The 20,776-nt window shown below is 40.0% G+C and overlaps 1 protein-coding gene across 4 annotated transcripts in view; it reads left to right on the top strand.

The window, feature by feature from the left end:
• The window catches only part of srpk2 (SRSF protein kinase 2), a 56,001-nt gene that overhangs the window by 11,455 nt on the left and 23,770 nt on the right, over nt 1-20,776 (top strand). The window contains exon 1 of one of the 4 annotated variants that reach the window (XM_026311209.2): nt 6,604-7,270. The exons of the other annotated variants lie outside the window; for them this stretch is intronic. Coding sequence (XP_026166994.1) covers nt 7,233-7,270 — 38 coding nt within the window. The 5' untranslated portion in view covers nt 6,604-7,232. Of the gene's footprint in view, nt 1-6,603; nt 7,271-20,776 lie in introns of those variants that run through there. 4 annotated transcript variants of the gene reach the window in all.

Raw genomic sequence — 20,776 nt, 5'->3', positions numbered from 1 at the left:
TAAATGTTGACAAGTTTGTGAAAATAGTGTTAAATCAGATGAATTACTTTTAAAGGTGTGCATCAGTAAATTGATCATACAAACACATTTATCACAGTTGATTGTTGGTCCTGTCCCATCCTCATTTGAGAGGTGAATGGACAGTAATAAATGTGAAGTCAGCCATCTTGTGGGTAGGTGCTAAGTTACCCCACCTCCTGTGTGACAGAAATCATTTAAACATGTCTGCCTGGCAGCTGAGGTCAGAGTGCAGACGGAGGTTAGTCATTTAATTAAAGACACACCACTTAGCTAATAAGCTCGTATTCACATTCACAGAGGACCAGGTGGAGCTACTGCTGTGTTATAATCTCACTGGTTTTTAGTATGAGCTTGGGGTAAACTGAATATTTTCTCCTGCTTTGTCTACTGCTCTACTCTCCTCATCCACTTTCTACACATGCACACACTTGCTTTAACTTGCAAAGCACAAAGCAGCAAACATACTGCTGTAGAGTGTGTTCCCCAGGGTAATGAGGCACAGAAAGTGCAAGCTGCTTACCTGTGTGTGTCTGAATGAATTACGAGCACTCAACACTAACCAGTAACTGGGCTGTGTCTGTGTGGTGGGAAGGGTTGTGCCTTTTTCCACTTAAGCGGAAGAATGTAGAGTGATGGGACATGAGTAAGAGGAAGAGACTGTAATGGTTGAATGGCAAGGCCATGAGCAAGATTCACTAGACTGTGACTAGTCAGAGTTGTTTGGTAAAAGACCTTTTTGAATGGTAATAGCATGGTAAGCAGTGGTCTAATTAATAACATTATTAATGGCTACTCAATTGAGGTGCGTCAGCTCCAGGGCATTGGTTTTTGTGCATGGTAGGTCACTTTCATGGCTTACTGGGACACTGAGCAATTGTATAAATAAGCTGGTTGTGGGAGCCAGTTGTTTTCCCCTAAAATGAGTTTTCCACAAAATCAGATGACCTAAAGATAATAGTTTAAAAATGTATTTCTCTGCTATTTCCAAGGAAACCAATGTTAACCCTGAAAACTCTATTTTACTGGTTTAATACTGATTGCACTTCTTTTCAGTTTGCAGAACTGAGATGAGGTAGACATGTTATCTATTGTTTTCACAAGCTAAGTTGTACTCTCTATTACTAGATTAACTGTATATAGTCATATAATTGTAAAAAGTACATTGGACCTGAAGGCATTAAAAAATTAATGGTCAAAGCAGAGATTGAGGAATATTCCCTTGTAGATCCAGATCCAAAAACATTGGGTGCTACACTTTCCATAATGAAAAATACTAATGCTACATCATAACGGAGTTACCATACATACAGTTTTTGACTTGGCATTCCCATCAATATCCAAGTCATAATACAAACATGGACAATTCATGTTAATTAAAGGTAATTATAGCACAAATCTATGTAGTGACATAGTGCTACATTATCACTTTAAATATTTGCAATCCTCCTATGACCAACTCTACAATCATTCTGCAGAACTTGAGTTCAGCGGCTGTCGTTTACAAGTCAAGTGCACTTTTACCTTCAAGTTACAGGTTTCCCATCATCAGACCCATATGACATGAGTACAGCATCAACTAAGATAACCATCTTATGCTGAATGATCAGAGCCACAGAGCTGTTTTCATAGGCTGACTAGCAATTGGCTTTGAAATGTGAAATTGGGTGAATGCCTCTTTAAGATGAGAAGTGCAGTCCCAAACAGTTCCCTGTGATAGCACTTACACATTTTTCAGTCCTGTCATGATCAGTTCTGCAGGTGTGGAGGAAAACACATTTGCTGCTAAAACCAAAAATAGAAATGGCTTGTACCAGTTTAGGTAATGTTTAGATCTTTGTAACTATTTAATTTTCCTGCTGGCTATGCATTTTAAGAGCAGGAAATGTACATTATGCATTGAGACATTGCATTGTAACCCTTATTATTTCTTATTTTTGCTTCTTGTATGCTGAGTATGCTCCATATGGTAGTTTGTGGCAGAGAAGCTGGGCTGCTCAAAGGCAGACCTGAGGCTATTGGTATGTCAGCCACTCTGGACACTGACTGCTCTAGATAAGCTCACACTCTCATAGACAACATCCTATAAGACAATCCAGTTTCTATGCATATGACCATGTGTGCATGTGCGTGTTTCCACTTGGGGGCAGTACTTTCTTGGACTCTGACTGTGGGCTTCACACTGCCGCAGCAAAGTAGCAACATCTTACAGACACACACCATGTATTGTATGGTGTACATATGTGTCCATTTGTCTCTATGTTTGTGCTATGCTGTGACTTCTGTCTGTCCTTGCTTGTGTGTATTTTATCACCAGGAGTAATCTGCAGTATTGTCCTTTGTATATATTCTAAGGACCAACGTCAGTTGTATGCCATGAAAGTGAGGACATTTAGGCAGGGTTAAATCTTTCTTTTAAGGTTAATGTTTGATTTATGGTAAGGGACTACAGAATGCATTGTCAGTAAGTGTCCTCACACACAGATAGATGTAGACATGTTGTGTGTGTGTGTTTGCCTTCATAAACCCCTTCTCTCTCGCCAGCATCCACCAGACGAGAAGTAGGCCGCTTAAAGATAGCTCCCGGCAGCCTCAATACCGGCTCCCAAAATATATCTGCTCATGAGAGTCATCATCTCTCACCCCCCTTACTTGCTTGATCTTGGATGTCAGCTTTTAATTTTTTCATACTTTCCCTTGTTTCTTTTACCACCGTTTGAGGTATCTGTTCAGTCTGAGGTCAATTTACACCTTGTGGCCGTGCCTGAGTGTACTGACTACAGTCCCATGGACCTTAAACTTCTCAATAATATTGGCAAAGGGCTTATAGGAACATCTGGTTTCTTGGAGATGGATTCCTATCTCCTCAGACAACCTTCATGTAGCACACAAACTAATAGCAATGAATGCCTTTCTCCATTTAAATGCACTTACTAATTGATGACACCTGAATATTGAAGACAATAGTTTACTTGAAGTATGACAACAAGCCACTTATTTTTCACCACTTTAAGGACTACCATAATCTGTAGTACATCTTTGTACAAAAAGCAAGAATTTAGCTCTTCACTTGAGGTGAACAGTTTGGCCGTTAATTACAGCCTGCCACAGCTCATTCTGTCACTCCATCATTCTCTTTATGTGCTAAGGTGTGTCAGATTTGTTCATGTGCACATTTTTCAGGGGATTCATTTTCCCAGCAGAATGCTCATTGTCTGTTCAGTGGCTGTAGATGTGTTTGTCTTACTGATGAACTGATGATTTTTCTTTGCTGTTTATTTTGTGATATGCTGCAGTCCCTTCCCGTACCCCGTCTGACCTCAAAAATCTGGGTGTAGAAAATAAATGAATACGGTGTACCCTCCCATATTAGCTCAATATTCTTCCCGCTGTCTGGATGAGCTGAGTGCCAGTGTGTACTTTACCCCCCACTGGCCCACATCCACTGAGAATGAGGACAATAGTTTGGCTCAGAGACATGTGTGCCTAATGTAGTCCTTTTATGTGGGAAAGTGGAACTGTGTGGAGATCCGAGAGAAAGGCGATCACTGTATTCCTGTTTTCTTTTTGTCTCTGTTTCTCATGCTCCTTATAGTTTTCAGAAATAGCTGCGTTGTTAGTGCTATTAACACAAATTGGACTGACATTTTATTTATGAAGGACATGCAGTAGTTTGTTCAAAATCACAGGTCTTGTTTTAGGGTTGGGTGATAGCTAGGTTACAGGAATGTTGCATGTTGCAGATATTTTTCTGACTCTTTTGATGTGAACAAAATTATCTACAGTGGTGTGAAAAAGTGTTGGCCCCCTACCTGATTTATTATTTTTTTGCATGTTTGTCACACTTTGTTTCATATCAAACAAATTTAAATATTAGTCAAACATAACACAAGTAAACACATCATGCAGTTTTTAAATGGTTTTTATTATTAAGGGAAAACAAAATCCAAAACTACATGGTCCTGTGTGAAAAAATGTTTGCCCCCTAAACCTAATAACTGGTTGGGGCACCCTTAGCAGCAACAACTGCAATCAAGCGTTTGCAATAACTTGCAATGAGTCTGTTACAGCGCTGTGGAGGAATTTTGGCAAAACAGCCCCAGACCATCACACTACCACCACCATATTTTACTGTTGGTATGATGTTCTTTTTCTGAAATGCTATGTTACTTGTACGCCAGATGTAATGGAACCTTCCAAAAAGTTCAACTTTTGTCTCATCAGTCCACAGAGTATTTTCCCAAAAGTCTTGGGGATCATCAAGATGTTTTCTGGCAAAACTGAGACGAGCCTTTATGTTCTTTTTGCTCAGCAGCGGTTTTTGTCTTGGAACTCTGCCATGCAGACCATTTTTGCCAAGTCTCTTTCTTATGGTGTAGTCATGAACAGTGACCTTAACTGAGGCAAGTGAGGCCCGCAGTTCTTTGGATGTTTCTGTAGGGTCTTTTGTGACGTGTCGTCGCTGCACTCTCGGGGTAATTTTGGTCGGCCGACCACTCCTGGGAAGGTTCTCCACTGTTCCATGTTTTCTCCATTTGTAGATTGTTAGAGAAATTAAAATGTTTACCCTCAAGTGACCTAATCCATCTTACTTTAGTATAACTGAAACACTTCTGAATAGGACCTATTGTGTATTGTTGAAATATAATTTTCGCTCTCAGTGAGAAGTTTGCACTAACCTTGACTATTTGATAAGGGCCCAGATGTCTTCCTGTGGGAAATCACCTCCCTTTTGTGTTACCATGAAAACTGGTGTGTTGGGCTGCAAGCAGCCAGTGACTCTCATGCTGTACTAAGGTGCTATGTGACTGTTACTCCTTGCAAGTAAAACTTCTATATAATCTTACCAAAGTTCGTCCTCTGAGTCTATTTGTTAAAAAGAATTTACCTAATGTAGATAATGGCTCTCACTGTGGTTCGCTGTAGTCCCAAAGCTTTAGAAATGGCTTTATAACCTTTTCCAGACTGACAGATCTCAATTACTTTCTTTCTCATTTGTTTTTAAATTTCTTTGGATCTCAACATGATGTCTAGCTTTTGAGGATCCTTTGGTCTACTTCACTTTGTCAGGCAGGTCCTATTTAAGTGATTTCTTGATTGCGAACAGGTGTGGTAGTAATCAGGCCTGGGTGTGGCTAAAGGAATTTAACTCAGGTGTGATAAACCACTGTTAAGTTATGTTTTAACAGGGGGGGCAAACACTTTTTCACACAGGACATGTAGTTTTGGATTTTGTTTTCCCTTAATAATAAAAACCTTCATTTAAAAACTACATGATATGTTTACTTGTGTTATCTTTGACTAATATTTAAATTTGTTTGATGATCTGAAACATTAAAGTGTGACAAACATGCAAAGAAATGAGGAAGGGGGCCAACACTTTTTCACACCCCTGTATTATATGTATGTTTTTAGGTGACTTGTAATAAGTATTGTAATTGTAATATTTTTTTTGGAATTTCAGTTAAGAAATAAATTATATAAAAAATGAGACTTCAGTATGTGATAATGCTGATGTTAGCTTAGTTTTGGTGTGCAAGTTAAACCACTAAGTAGTGGACAGATTCAAATTCTGACCTGATTGCGGAATAAGTGACAAAAAATATCTCTTCACTCTGAAAAATCCAGCAAATCCAATCTTGCCATAAAGCAGCCATGCTTATTAAAATCCCTGGCATACCCTGCAACAATAAGAAACACACAGAGATATTAAATAGTTACCTCTCTAGAAACTGAAACTTCTACTGGTAGACAAATTCTATGTTATGATAGTAGACATCACACAAATGAACCTGCGTCTATTAACCCATGTGCCTGCCGTTTAACTCTTTCATTATGAAACAGCCTTGTGCATCGCAGGTATTTTAGAGAATAATCTGCACCTACTGTAAACCATTTGTACTGCACCTTTTTCTACTGTATGTTCCTAGGATGATTAGTCAGTTACATTAACCTCAGGATTCCCCTTTCAGCCCCCGCAGAGCATTGTCACACACGTGCTCACTTACATAGCCATGCGTACTCATACATCAGCCCCCCCATCCCCCGTCAATATTGAGGTCAGATTGAGAGATACACAACCCCCCACACCCACCCCCCATTATGGCACACCCTCTGGCTACTTCTCTGTGAGCTGTTCACTCATGTAGAAGCAGACCCATCTGCCCAGAGAGATGGCAAGAGAATAGAGATGGATGGAGATGGAGGCAGAAAAGGATAAGACGCACATACATGAGCAGGGGCATCTGAAAAAGACAGAGGTAGAAATGTGGGGTTTAGAGAGGAGGAGGAAGGAGGCCAGAGAGTGACAAGAAGAGAAGGGGAGAGCAAGGCAGATCTGTGCAGCGTTGCCCCGAGATACAGGATGTCGTAATAAAGCAGTTGGGCGAGAGAGCAAGAGAGAGAGAGAGAAAGAGAAAGAGAAAGAGAGAGAGAGAGAAGGCAGGACTAATTCAAAGGGGGAAAAAAGGGGGAGGAAAGTGCGCTTCAAGGAGAAAGGCTTTAATTTTCCTGTTGCTGTGACAAGCCAACACCCCCCTGCCTGCAAAGAAAGTGGAATGCTCCTGTTCGCTCTGGGCTCTGTTGTTGTGCAGAGCTGCAGAAGGCCTGATAGATCCAGCTAGACAGAGAGAGAAGGAAGGGAGATACATAGACAGAGACAGACGCACTGTTTTCATTTCATCACCGAGTTCAACTAGTGACTTCAGTGAGGAAGGAGACAAAGGAAAGAGGAAGTCTAAAAGGTGCTTCAGTGACAGCAGGGAAAGTAAAAGAGAGACAAGGTGAAGGAGGAGAAGGAAGGAAGGAAGGAAAGGGAGGGAGGAAGGAGGCTGGGGCATGAGGAGGGGCGCTTGACTGACATTGCTGCTCTTGCTATCTTACACACACACACACACACACTCACACACAGACACACATGCACACTCAGCCAGATTGAGCACTGCACAGTTGCTGCTCTTTTTTATCCTTTCTTCTCCTCTGAGCAGGAGGACAAGAGAGACACAGGGAGAGGAGGAAGAGGAGGAGGAAAAGGGACAAGGAGAAGGAAGAGGAGGGGAGGCACTAACCCTCTCCTCTCCTTTACTCAAAGACACAGCAGAACGAGATAGGGAAAGAAGAGTTAAAAAGAGAGAGAGAGAGAGAAAGCAGCTTTCTGTTCTATTTCGCCGTCTCCTGTGGTCCCTCGGCCAGCGAGCGGCTAACAGGCACCGCTCATGTCCGTGAACTCGGAGAAATCCTCGTCCCCCGAAAGGTAACACCTCTTCCTCCTTCCCTCACTCCTTGTCATTTCATTCTCATATGTCTCTGTGCATGTCCTTCTGTCTGTCTGATATTTTGTCTTCTCTAACCACCAAATGTCTCTGACCACCAGCCTCCTCAGCACCTCCATGTTTTTTGTGTCTCTTTCTGTTTCTCTCTGTGTATCCTTCGCTGGTTTCTTCTATTGTCTGGGTCACAGCAGTCTGCTGAGACAAGGAAAAGATCGCAGCAGTTTATTGTTGCATGGTGCTGTAAACCTTAAGTTGGCTACTAAAACAGAACATTCTTAAATACATACACATGACAGCATATACAGTACATATTCTTAAACACCATCTTTAAAACATGATCTCTTTCACACACTTCTACACAGATACACACTGCTGCTGCCATCTGAGGCGAAAACATCTCCTGTAACAACAATAAAAAGACCACATTCACATGCACACATGCACTGACTCTTTATGACAGTGGTGTACAGAGCTTATACAGCAAGAGTGTCAACACACATCAACATTAGTACCAGCCAGAAGCAGCAGCAGCAGTGCCTCTTAGCAGCAATGCAAGACAGCAGCTCACTACATGACGCACCTCAGCGCATAGCATTACTGAACAATGGCACCCCTGATCGCTATACACAACTTCTGCACAAAACATACAGGCACATATTTTGACCCGCTGTAAGACTTCAGTGCATTATGGATTTACATTTTGTGAAACATCCAATTTTCAGAATTATTAATCAGATGGATTGTAGCTGCTTGAAATCACACACAAATACACTGGCATCATTTTCAAATTGTCTTGACAGAGTACAATACATGACGAACACGTGTATCAAGGCCAGCCATGGTTCAGTTCAGAAGCCATTTTAAACTCATCCAGTCCATGTTATTCAGTAAAGATGAATGCCATCTTTAATGCCTATTTTTACATAATCAGACCCTCCCATGCAGGCTTTAAGATCAAAGTGAATAGAGTATTTTATGTCTTACAGGGTTGCTTAGAATATCCGGATTTCGAGAATCTTTGTTGTTGTGGTGCTTTAAGTTCTGTGACACTCTGCAGTTGTAATTTAATTAATTAAGAACGGACAGTTTGTTTATTTGTTATTGAAAAACAGGAAAAAGTTGGAGAAACATGTGAGGACAGAGGCCCATTTGTAGTTTCTATCTCTGTTTTAAAGCAGTGTATATATAGGGAATCCATAAAAGGTACCGTATGTGTCCATTCCAAATTTCATGCTGCATGCATAAGACCCCAGATCCATTCACATCTTTCGGACCAAGCCCACATTCCTCTTTCAATGTGCAAAAGCGGAAGGAGCTTGTTTTGACGGGTGCTGGGGCGGTGAGGAGCAGGCAGACTGGATGACTCAGGTATCCACTGATGCTGTGCCAAGTACAATCGTGCAAAGCTGCTGTCATCTACACAACCTAGTGCCAGGCCCCAGACTGGCACACTCAAACACGCAGCACAGTGGGCATAAATAGGCAGAAGTAAATGGGCACTAACAATATCAGGCATTAGCACATGGACATTTGGGCACAGAGGAGATCAGTGTTATTATTGGCAGTTGCAGATGAACAAGAAGTCAAGTTAATATGGAGAAATAGGCCTATGTACGGAATACACTTTTAGACAAGCAAGTGAGTGCAAATATGGATGAAAACTGATGCTCATAAAGTATGTATTGCATCTAGAAACAAGGAAAATAGGATTCTTGATCTCAGAAACATAAACGGGCACAGTAAATGTAGATTATTGTCAGGTACCATTGGTGTGTCGAGGTTTGTGGATTTGTGAAGTTTTTCTCTTCCTCTATTGTGTGGGTCACAGCCGTCTGACTGTAATTAAGATTAATGCAGCAGTCCCATGTTGCTTGGCAGGTAACAACAAAGATCTAGACTCATAGAAACACTACTGCATGCTGTAACCGCTGCAACAGCTCAGATGACACCAGCAACAATAGACCAGAATAGTTAATCATCTCAGTTTGACCGGTGTGGGAGCAGCTCAGCAAATCTGCTATTATAACCAGTCATTATATTTTATCTCAGAATCTATCAGTTTATTTTTAAATACCTAATAATGTTTTGAAATATGAACCTCAAGAGTAAAGTAGCTGCTAATACCCCTGAGATCAAAACTGAAGGCCACAAGCTGGGCCGAGGATCAGAGAGGAATCTGCAGCTTTGTGAGTGTGATGTGGACATCTGGGTGGCCTTTTAGACTGGATACATGCAAATACCAGACACAGCATTTCTTGCCTTAATAACAACGAGGAGCATGTTTACACTCAGTTATTTACTTGATAGTTCAGGAAAGAGAGTCATATGGAAAGGTATATATTGATCAAACCTATTGAAATTTATTGGATGACAGTATAAATCTATGGTAGTGTATCAGTAGTAGTACGCAAAATAGAGCTGGAACATACATAGATCAATACACAGTAAAATGATTCAGTTCAATACATGTAAGGACTTGCTGCTTTTCTCAGCTGTAAATGGAATCTGATTTTTGGTCTGTTGGTTGGACAGAAGCAGCTCACAGACAAACCAGTTAATGTAAAATGAATTATTTAGTAATATACTCTAAAAAGTCTGTGTTGCATCCTTAATGCAGATAATTATTATATTGTCTATAATTGTCATTATTTGTTGTACATAAAGCATCATTAACTGATTTGACAGATGGGTATGTTTTTTTGTTTTATTAATGGTTCGCATTTTAATTTGGATTGGACTTCAAAGTCCATCTGGGCCTGGGGCACCGTGCAAACACACACACAGCTCTTGAGTGTTGCTTTTGGGTTGTGTGCTGATAAGGCACAGTGGATTGGAAAATTTAAGTCTGTGCGTGCGTGTGTTAAACCAAATGGATGAAAGACTCAGGCCTGAAAAGAGCAAGAGGTGGCAATGTGACAAATTTCTCTTGGAGCACTTGCATTAGGAAAGACGATCCTTGTTGTGTAACTTGGCACTTGAGGCACGGAGGAGATGGAGATGGATGGAGGACAAGGAGTGTGTGCACGTGGACATGTAAGTGTTTTGACATCCTTGGTCCCCTAAGCTTAAAGCCCCTCTCTGTGTGGTGACGGCACATCAGTTTAGGTCATCACCAATGCTGTTGGGTGGAGAGCTTATGCCCTTTTGAAGAGACTTTCTTTAGGGATTAAAGAAAATTTAAATAAACACATAGAGGTCAGGAGTTTACTGGCTTCGTTATAAAACTGGGTTGTAGCTGTTAAGAGGCAAGAGTACTGAGAGATAAATCTCTCTGCCTTCACCTCTACACTCAGTCTGTGAGGCGATGCCTCTGTGTATTTAAATAAATGTATGTATGTGTTTAGATGAGCTGCTGAAAACGCCACATCAATCTTCAGTACTTGAGATTAAGATAAATGCGTATCTTCAGCAAAAGATGACAGGTGAGTTTAATGTCTTAAATTAGCACATAATCCATATACCTGATTTGGGCATTCCTGTATGCCTGTGCTCGTGGTTCTGTGGGTGTGAGTGTGTATCTGTACCATGTCAAGTGTGATTGGTTGATGCATGACTTTTGCTGGAGCTGTCAATCTTCATGGACAGAGAAACGGAAGAGGCAGAAGGGGCAAAGAAAGACAATGATAAAAAAAGAGGAGAAGAAATAAGACAAGTGAAAGGGAAAATAATAGACAGGTAAAGAAACTGAGATAGAGATAATTGGTAAAAGGTATCATTATATACAAAAACCAGAAGATGGACTGATTATAGAAACGGGAGGTTAGAATGAGCAATGCAGACACTGATGCACATGCACACAGTCATTATCAGCTTACCTAAAAATTTCCATCTCATCTCCTCTTTCATCTACTTGACACCCGTTGAAAACCGGGCTACTGGATACATGAAGATAAACCTATGCCGCCGCATTCCTGCCCCCATAAGTATGAATAGCTGCTCAGAGAAATTAAACCAAATCTCTGCAACTGACAAGTATATTATTCCCTGCCAGTCTTCCAGTTATTTTCCTGATTGGTGTGGTCCATGAAATGTTAAGGATGGAACACTGAACATTCATCACAGTAGTCCAAGGTGACTTTTGCAGATGTCTTGAAATGTTGACATTTTTTTGGTTTTGGCTTCTCAAATGTGAATATTTGTTGCTTCATTTGTATTTTCTGAATGTCTTTGACTTTTGGACTGTTGTTATTTTTAAAGGGTGCAATTACTGTAAATCAATGGTGGTGGTTACTTTGTGCAAAAGCTGAGCAGTAACTCAGGGGAGGGACAGGATTATTTTCGAACATGGAGCAATCTGCAGCATCATGCTTTCTAGTGGTGGGCAGGGTGTATATAGAGTTAAGTTAATCCATCCATCCATCCATCCATCTTCTATACCCGCTTTTTCCTGGTTCAGGGTCACGGGGATCTGCTGGAGCCTATCCCAGCTCTCTCTCGGGTGGAAGGCAGGGGTACACCCTGGACAGGTCAGTTAAGTTAATCGATAATGAAATTTAAGCAGTTAGCTACATCCTTTAGCATTGAAGGCCTCCAGAAAAGGCACCAGAACACTGAAAAAGGTTGAACAAAATTAAAAGAAAAAGATAGGAGAAAGGTACAGGACAGAGAGCAGCAGAGGTGTGTGTGTTTGAATGTGGCCTGTTGGCCAGTAATCCAGGCCAATGCAGAAGACAACATCACATCAACCAGCCATCACATTCACAGTATATTTTGCTTCGTAGGCCTACACGGCCTCTAACATCTTTGCTGATCCAGCCAACATCACCACAGATGCACAGGGCAAACAAACACATAATAAGCATCCTTGATGATGCCATGACATGACAATAGCTAATGAAGCATGATGGGGAGCTAGCTAACTAACTGCCTTGCCTGTTTGGCTTTTTGACCTTCATTATCCTCATCTTGCCACCAGCCCACCTCTTATGTCTAGAAGAAACAGATTGGCTTTCATTTTTACCCTGGTACCTCTTTTTACTTTTATTTGGGCTCAAGGCACCATCTGGGACAGATGGAGAGAGAGAGATCCTCATACATGTTTTCATCCCTCCTCTTCCTCCATGGGCTTTCAGTGATATAGCAATGGTAAATAAAACTGTCTGTGGGTATATGTGTAGTCGAACTGGTCTTAAATTTTCATGCCTTGCAGACAAGTTTAAAATGACTGCATAGCACAATATTCTTGTTTATTCTTTGTTTCCACATAGTAATGGTGGGAATTTCCACTCTGCTCATGGGCTTAATCAGTAATAGGAATCACTGAGTCAAACGTCCAGCAACAAGGAACAAGACACCTCACAAGTACTGTGTCGAAGGCGATCGCCAAGGCGATATCTTCAAGGAGTGTTCATGTGATCACCAAAGTCATTAGAATTCCTCATCAAGCAACCATTAATATATATGCAACTTTATAAGCCAGTCCATCCAGTTGATGCTGTATTATTTCACAAGATTTTCTTGCTACAGAAAATGGAGGGAGTCACCAAAGTCATTAGGATTCATTCTCTTGGGACCCTGGGTGTCTAAACCCATTTTTATGTCAATCCTTCGAGCAGTTGTTGCGTTCTGTCTGGACCAAAATGGTAGACAAGCTTCAAAAGCACAAACATTTGCACATTTTTTTGTCTTGACTCGTAATGTAACAGCAATTCTTCCCTTTCCCAGCACTACTGCATTCCACTCTGAAAATAATCATCTGTTTTTGGCAAATGCTTTGAGCAAATTGCCACTAAAATTATGTTTCTTTGTACAAAAAAAAAGACTAGAATTTTGCCACTGGATCCACATGACAAGCAACGTGAAAGCTTATCATTTTACTTCTGTTTGTGTCCACTACTCACTGTCCCTGTTGACTCTGTGTTTATATATTCAACGTCCCAGTCAACATTCCAGTCTTTCCTGTGCTGCTCCGGTCATTTTAGATTGTTTACTCCCTCTCTTATCTCTCTCTTATCTGTCTTTTAAACTCTTCACAATCTCCCTCCCTTTTTGTCCTTATTCTCTCCTTTTATCTGCATCTATTTCTTACCTGCATATCCCTCTCTGTCATCTGGTGTGGGTTCCACTCGGGAGGTTTTTATTTTCTTTGTGGGAGCCAAATCTCATGCAGCATTAAGTAGCTGCATTAGTCATGTTTGTTATGACGGTTGCTGTGAAGTCATTGTACCCGTGTTATCAAGTGAATCTTGATTTGAAAATATGAACAGCTAGCATCATTTGTGCAATACTGAAACTGTAATTTGGAACTTCATTATAATCCACGTTAAACCAATTCATTTACGTTATGAGTCTTTGCTACACACTTTTGCACTTTTCTGTATTCTAAAATTTGCATTTTTCATTGACAGTAAATTGTTTTCTGTCAGCTGTGTTCCCAGAGGTACTAATTGTTTTTATAAGCAATTCTAACCATGCTAATAATAGCTTGAATTCCCATTATGCAACAGGAGCTTGTTGCTTTAATTTTCCTGTTTTTTTTGTTTGCCTGTAAGCTATAACAGTTGCATTGTGAATAGTTAGAATGCAGCCTGTGCCTTTCTCTCTCATTACTTTACAGATATCTGCTATCACCATATTAGCCTTTCTGCAGTTGAATTTACTCTTAAAGCACTAAGTTATATTTAGCAGAAACAGGTAAAAGGAGAAAGTAAGGAAAAGGGGGAAATGTGAAAAATCTGACATTTTTTAAGGAGAGAGGCAGAAATACAACAGCAGGCAAAGAGATGATCCTTCAGAGGAGCCAGAAAAGAGACGATAAAGCCAGGCTCCATTAAAGAGAGAAAGAGTGAGAACAAGATAGAGATATACTTTAGAAATAGAGAGCAAAGAACAGGAAAGGACAGCAGAAACCTCATGAGAGAACTGATAGAGACATCTGCAAGCCTAAGATAGACAATGATAAAAAGCAGAAGAAGGGAAAGTGAGGAAGATGGAGGGTGAAGATAGATGGCTCTTTGCAGATTTGTGCAGTATATTGGCTTATGATAGGTCACTGGGGGACTAATCTGTACTGCAGCATTGAAGCAGTGGAATGATAATGTCCTGTTTGTATTTGTGTGTGTGTGTGTGTGTGTGTGTGTGTGTGTGTGTGTGTGTGTGTGTTTGGGGGGGGCATGTGTTTGTGCGGCTTTGCATATGAATGTGTGTGAAAAGATTATATGTTTGCATTTGAAGGTACATTTTTTTTGTCTCCTGCTACAGTCACACAGAAACAAACATACAAACAAACACACAAATGCACAAACGTGTACATGCTCATGCGCAAAAACCCTCATCTATGTGTTATGCCCTGTAGGACTGAGTCACTTGTCTGCTGCATAACTTAGAACAGTATTCATGTATTGTGTCCGGGAATGCTGTCTAACTGTTGTTGCTCTTCCTGAACCATGGCCATGGGTGAATTTTTTTACTCCACATCAGGCCTGAGTGGGTGGGGTTCACTGAGCACTGGACTAGTGAAAGTCTTCAACCATGCCAGCTCAGTACATTCAGCACACTCAGCACACCCAGGCCTCTAGTTTCACAGGTGTAAACTGGTGGTAAAGGCCACTAATGCTACAGTGGTGTGTGTTTTCCTGTTGGCACTATCACACACTTGCAGGTCTAGGAGTGGCAATACTGGTGTGTGTGTGTGTGTGTGTGTGTGTGTGTCTGTGTGTGTGTTATGAATAGTGTCCCCTGTTTTCTGGAGAGAATCTAGATAGGAGGCATAGGCCACATAATATTTTAGAAATACTCTGGCTTCTAAAAGAGAAAAAGATCTAATAAACTCATGTAAACTAAAACCACAGAAGCTATTAAAATGAAGATAAAAACGAAACAATCAATTCCAATATGTAAACTTTGGCTTCTCATGAACGATACTGATACTTTCACAATTTTCCCAATATTTTACAAACTAAGACTAAACAATTAATTGATTAATCATGAAAATAGTCATGAGATTCATCAATAATGAAAATTATTGTTCAATGCTGATAATGAGAAATACAATACTTTACAATGTTATAGCATCATTGGAATTAGGAACCATAAAAGCACGTCATATGTAGAAAAATAAACTGTACCAGGCTCAAACACTGGTTACTGATTATCAAAAGAGTTGCAGATAAACTTTCTCTACTAATCAATTTTTAGCTCTGTTCTCCTGCCTTCTTGAACTACCTTATTGTAGCCATAACTAATAAGGAATTTCACATTCTAGCTTGTTTTTATCTTCTGGCATCTCATAGGACTTTCCCACCTCATCTCAGTTTCCAGGTGGAAATTATAATAAGTAAAGCTTTTACCCTTATGCATGCTGATATGCTAATGAGCTCATCCATCCATCCATCCATCCATCCATCCATCCATCTATTATCTATACCTGCTTATTCCTATTTATGTTCATGGGGATCTTCTGTAGCCTAGCTGATATAGTAGGCCTATATAAGATTTTGGGAACAGTTTATTTGACATTGGATGTTTTTCAGAATATTCAGGGTGTATTTTAGGCAGCAAGATTGTTTTAGTGTTCATGCGGATGGAGAGGTGCTAATGTGGTGTGGGTGTTGCATTTCTGATCTGTTTGTGACAAGTTGCATGTGTGTCTGTGCTCTTCTGTGTATAAAATGGATAGCTGTGTGTGTGTGTGTGTGTGTGTGTGTGTGTGTGTGTGTGTGTGTGTGTGTGTGTGTGTGTGTGTGTGTGTGTGTGTGTGTGTGTGTGTGTGTGTGTGTGTGTATTGTCCCTGTATGGGCCCTTAGAGGATCCTTAGCAAGTGGGTGTCACAGTCCCATTTGACATCTACTGTAATTGGAGGATGGGTTTGTCTTGCCTCGCCGTTGCCATATCTGAGAATCAGCAGGTAGAGAATGGGAGTTACTGTGTTTTCATGCGTACTGCACTGATTCCTTCTCTATGGAGCTAAGTTCGTACCTGGCCACTAAGAAGAAATGGGGTTTGGCTTTGTGTGTGCTCCGCCTGCGCCACAGGGCCCTCCGAAACAGGTAGCGGAGAAAAGATTTACATAAACAGATTAAATTGTTGAAGGAGTGCTGGATTTACAAAGCTAATGAGAAGGGTTTGAGGTATAGTGTGACTTCTCATCTGGTAAAACTAAACTTCAGTACTATGATGCGTTTTGTCTTAATATTTAATTTTATAATGTAGACTTTGAGTTTGCTCCTCTGGAAGACTCATGTAGTGGAGGAAGCAGTGAACAAGAGAAGGTGGCAAATGAAGACAGGACTTGTAGCAGTAAATGATTGTTATCTACACACTGTCTCCAGGGCTGGAGTGATTTTGTTTTAGCATTTCCATTTTCTATCATGAAGACAAAAAATGCTAAATAGTCTTTCCAATACAAACTGTAGATGAAGACTAATATGCTGAAAGGGACTAAATCCAGAGAAAACAGATCATTCATCTTCAACTGGTAGGATTAAATAATGTCAAGAGCAATGGCACTATTTTTTTTTCTTCTGATAATTTTTTTAGAGTTGGAACCATTAACAAACAAAAGATCATTGGCAGTATTGAATAAATGACTTTCATGTAAGTTCTGTAGCATATTAAAATCATTTCTGGAATTATTTCCCAGCATTGGATAAACATCTTAAAACAATATTAATAACCTTGCTTAGAAATATATTTTTTTCAACATATGCCCCACTCATTTTTCTTTAGAGGAAACCACACCCACTACAGGATTGTAGTTAACTCCAGTCCAGTCATGTTTCTCTGTGCAATCCTAGGCCCAGATATGTTGTGCCAAAGGAGGTGTAATCATTTCTGACACATCCTTTTTGGGTTATGTTAATATGTGATTCTCATAAAGATATAATATTTCTATCATTGAAACAGATTAAAAGACACATCTAATCATATATATATATAAATTATTTAGAGCCTGCCTCTGAAAACTCATAAGGCTATGTTACTTTTCAGGAGAATTATTATTACATAGCTCAAGATCGGGCTTTTGGTATCCCTGAGGTCCCATGGGACCAGTGAGCAGACTGCAGTAGGTTCATTATATTAGTCTTCTTAATTAGCCATTGATTATGAAAAACAGGGTGACAGTGCAACTGGAAATTGGCTTTGACATAGTACTCAAGTTTTCCTTTTTCACAGCAGACATTTGAACTTTTAGAATATCTTGTTTATCACTCTAATAGGAAAGTACATAGCATTTACAGATCTCAGGAGAATAAAAAATAATATGCTAATTCTCAAACTGTATAAAATGTATTATTATGATTTATTATTATCATGTTCTTCACATTATAATCCCAGGACTTTGTATATGAGAATCAGGGAGACATTTTGACTTCTCAGTATGAAAAGCTGTAATTAATAATATTAACATTCCATATATGTTTATAGTCAATTTGTTTAAGTCATGCCGGTACATCTTCATCAATATTCTTTATTGCACCTGTGCAGTGTTGCATTGGCATCAAAATGAGTGCACTGAGAAAGGTCTAGGTATTTTCTTGAGGTGTGAAAGTTTTTTTAACATCATCTGGCTTCTTGCTTTGCAACGTTTCATAGACATGATTTACCTAGAAACTGCAATGTAAAAAAAAAACATAATGGAAAATTTAGACAGCTTGACCTTGGAAATAGCAGATGACAAAATAATCTCACCACAGGGACTGTGGGCTGTTCTGGAGCCTACAGTCGTATCACAATGTCCTTGATAGATTATGTTTGCCTAGCTTTTGTAATAGTTGTTTAAAGTTGAGCAATTTTTAGACCGCCTTAAGCTCTTGTCTTAAGATGTTGCCTCTGGGTAAACTACATCTGCTGAGACAGATTGTTTGATACAGTCAGAATCCCCAGAACAGCTACTAAATGGACCTTGCAGTGAGACTGTTGTTATCAAATAAATTAAGAATTGCACACTATGATTTAAAATATTTTTAACAGTGACCAATGACTATGGAATCTGCAAATTGTTTCCTCAGGTAATTAATAAGTTAAAAAACAAAATATGTCTTAGTTTACAAAAAAAGCACAAAATCCTCAAGCTGAGGGGAAATTAACGTTGCTTTAGAAATAACTAAAATAATTATTTACTTGATCACGATGTGTACCACTTAATTTTTCTGATGATTGACTGCTTGACTACCAATTGCACCTTGACTAATTACTTGACTAATTACTCATCTATGTAGATGCAGGTGGCGAATATGCTTATATCGCGTGATAAGTAAAAGGAGAGAATTGATGGCATTTAACTGTACATTTGTTGTTGTGCCTGCCGTATGTTTCTGTTAGCGTATTACATACATGCACATGTTTGTCAACATGCACTTGCTGCAACGAATGTGGGAGGATGAAACTTACACAGTACCAAGCTTTGTGGCCGTCCGATGTCATTGAAGTGTATAAATACAGAATACAGTGAATGAGTGCTCTACAGAAAAAGGAGTGCAGATTGTAAAGCGTATAGCACAGTGAAATGAACAGCAAACACCCACCAGCTTTATGTATGGTAGATGTACCTGTACTGAGTGGAGTAGGCCATAAACCTCAGACTAATGGCCACGACGCACACGTGGATGCACAGAAAAACGTAGACATCTAAAATGAATCTGATTTTCAGACATATGAATGCACTTTATGTATTTGAGGATGAATATGTAGATAGAATTGTGCTTTTGTTAGGTCTGCAGCTTTGTCACTTGACATCCATTGCCTTTAGGGATTGTGTTTGTGTGCACGTGTGTGTACACATGTGCCCCCCCATCAGCCATGTAAAGCAGTACTCGTGTTTCCAATGCAAATTTTAATCCAAGTCAACTGGTTTTATCAGGATTTTCCACTTAGTCACAGATTTGTCTGACTGTGGCAAGTGTATTTCAGTACACTAACATCACTACATTTCTGCAGGGTAGGCTATAGAGATTTTGTAGAAATTTTGCTTAATAGTTTTTACTGAGTGCATTTGTGCTTGCGTGTATATTGGTGCGCTATCCATTATATATCTATTGTAGAGTTCAGTCAATGCAGCATAGCATGTGGTCTGGTAAATATTGTCTGCCTGTGGGGATTGCAGTGGTAGTCAATTCAGTCTCTATAGATTAGTGTGGCCTGAACCCTGCAACAAATGAAGAGTGAGACTATTTATATTTTTCTGTATTTATTTATAGTTTGGCACATGGAGAACCACAGAAAACATCGTAAACCCGCTGTAATTGTTGGAATCAAATTATGGCTTACATTTCAAGTTATGGCCATTTAGCTGATGCATTTAACCAGAGTGACATACAGTACAGTGAGAGAAGGGCCAGCAGTTCAGGGTCTTGTCCAACAACATCGGGACAAGATATGGGGCTGTTAATGACACACACATTGATTTCTGTAAAATGCATAGATTCATTAAGTTGCATTGTATGCATTTTGTATTTCCTCACAGCCACAGTAGCTGGAGTGCTTTGGTTATTTTTCCCTGTGACGGAGGTTCAGTTGTTACAGCAGCTGAAGGAAGAACAGTTACATGCAAACAGTACATACACACCTCAACATATTAGTAGAAAATAAAACATTAAGACATACATGAAAAATAAATCACGCTTTGCAGCCAAAATACAAATAATTCCTTTAAGTAATGTATGAAGTGGATGATTCACGACTTCCTTATTGGTTAGTGGCTGTTTTCCTCACTTCTTGACAAGAAACTAATATTCAAATACTTTTAATATTATAACATTAACATTGAACATGGCAAGAACCGATGATAATTTGTCCATAGAAAGATAGTGTAACTTTAACACAAAGCAATGCACTGATGTAAGGACAAACTTTTGTGAAGTTATCATACCAAAGAAGAAAAAAAAAGTGGTGGCCTGCACAATGGAAATAAAACCAACTCCAAGTTAGCCAGAGAAAATCCCTGTGAGGTAAAAAAAGAATTTCACGATTATGGCAGTCGTCATAATGCACATTCATACTGTACACTGTATGGGAATCTAGTGTTGAATCGAGGTCTGGTGGCATGAAACAGGATCCCGCAGAGCTGTAATGTGCAACTAGAGGTTATGTGGGGGCAGTGCAGCAAGTGACGTCAGGCTGCATCCTGAAAATAGCGGTGAGATCTCAGTTCTCCGCACAGACAGATACTCCGGAGGAGAGGCGAGAATGAGTCAGCTGTCCTGCCGATACAGGCCAAGGTGCAGAGACAGAGAGATTAAAGATGAAACAATCAGAAGCAGAGGCACCACTGTTGGAATGAATAAGTAAAGCTGAAGGACACCCGCAGTCTCAATCCCACGCCTTAACATTGAGAGTGGAGGATGATGCTCTTGTTGCTAAGGAATACCTGTTACCTTGGTGATAATGAGGCATGTCTAAGGATGAGTCATTAGATTTAAACTCGAGAGTGGTCAACTGTCCTATAAGGCGTCTCGCTTGTCAGGATACGTTTCTGTAGCAACGCTCTGTGACTTCCTTTGTCAGTATCAGCAGGAGGTCTGTGAAGGCATGTGGGTGAAGGTCTGTGA

This window comes from Mastacembelus armatus, chromosome 6 (genome assembly GCF_900324485.2).
Source record: "Mastacembelus armatus chromosome 6, fMasArm1.2, whole genome shotgun sequence".
Lineage (NCBI taxonomy): Eukaryota > Metazoa > Chordata > Actinopteri > Synbranchiformes > Mastacembelidae > Mastacembelus > Mastacembelus armatus.
The sequence above is the reverse complement of the archived record's forward strand: the minus strand, read 5'-3'. Positions and strand labels throughout refer to the sequence as shown.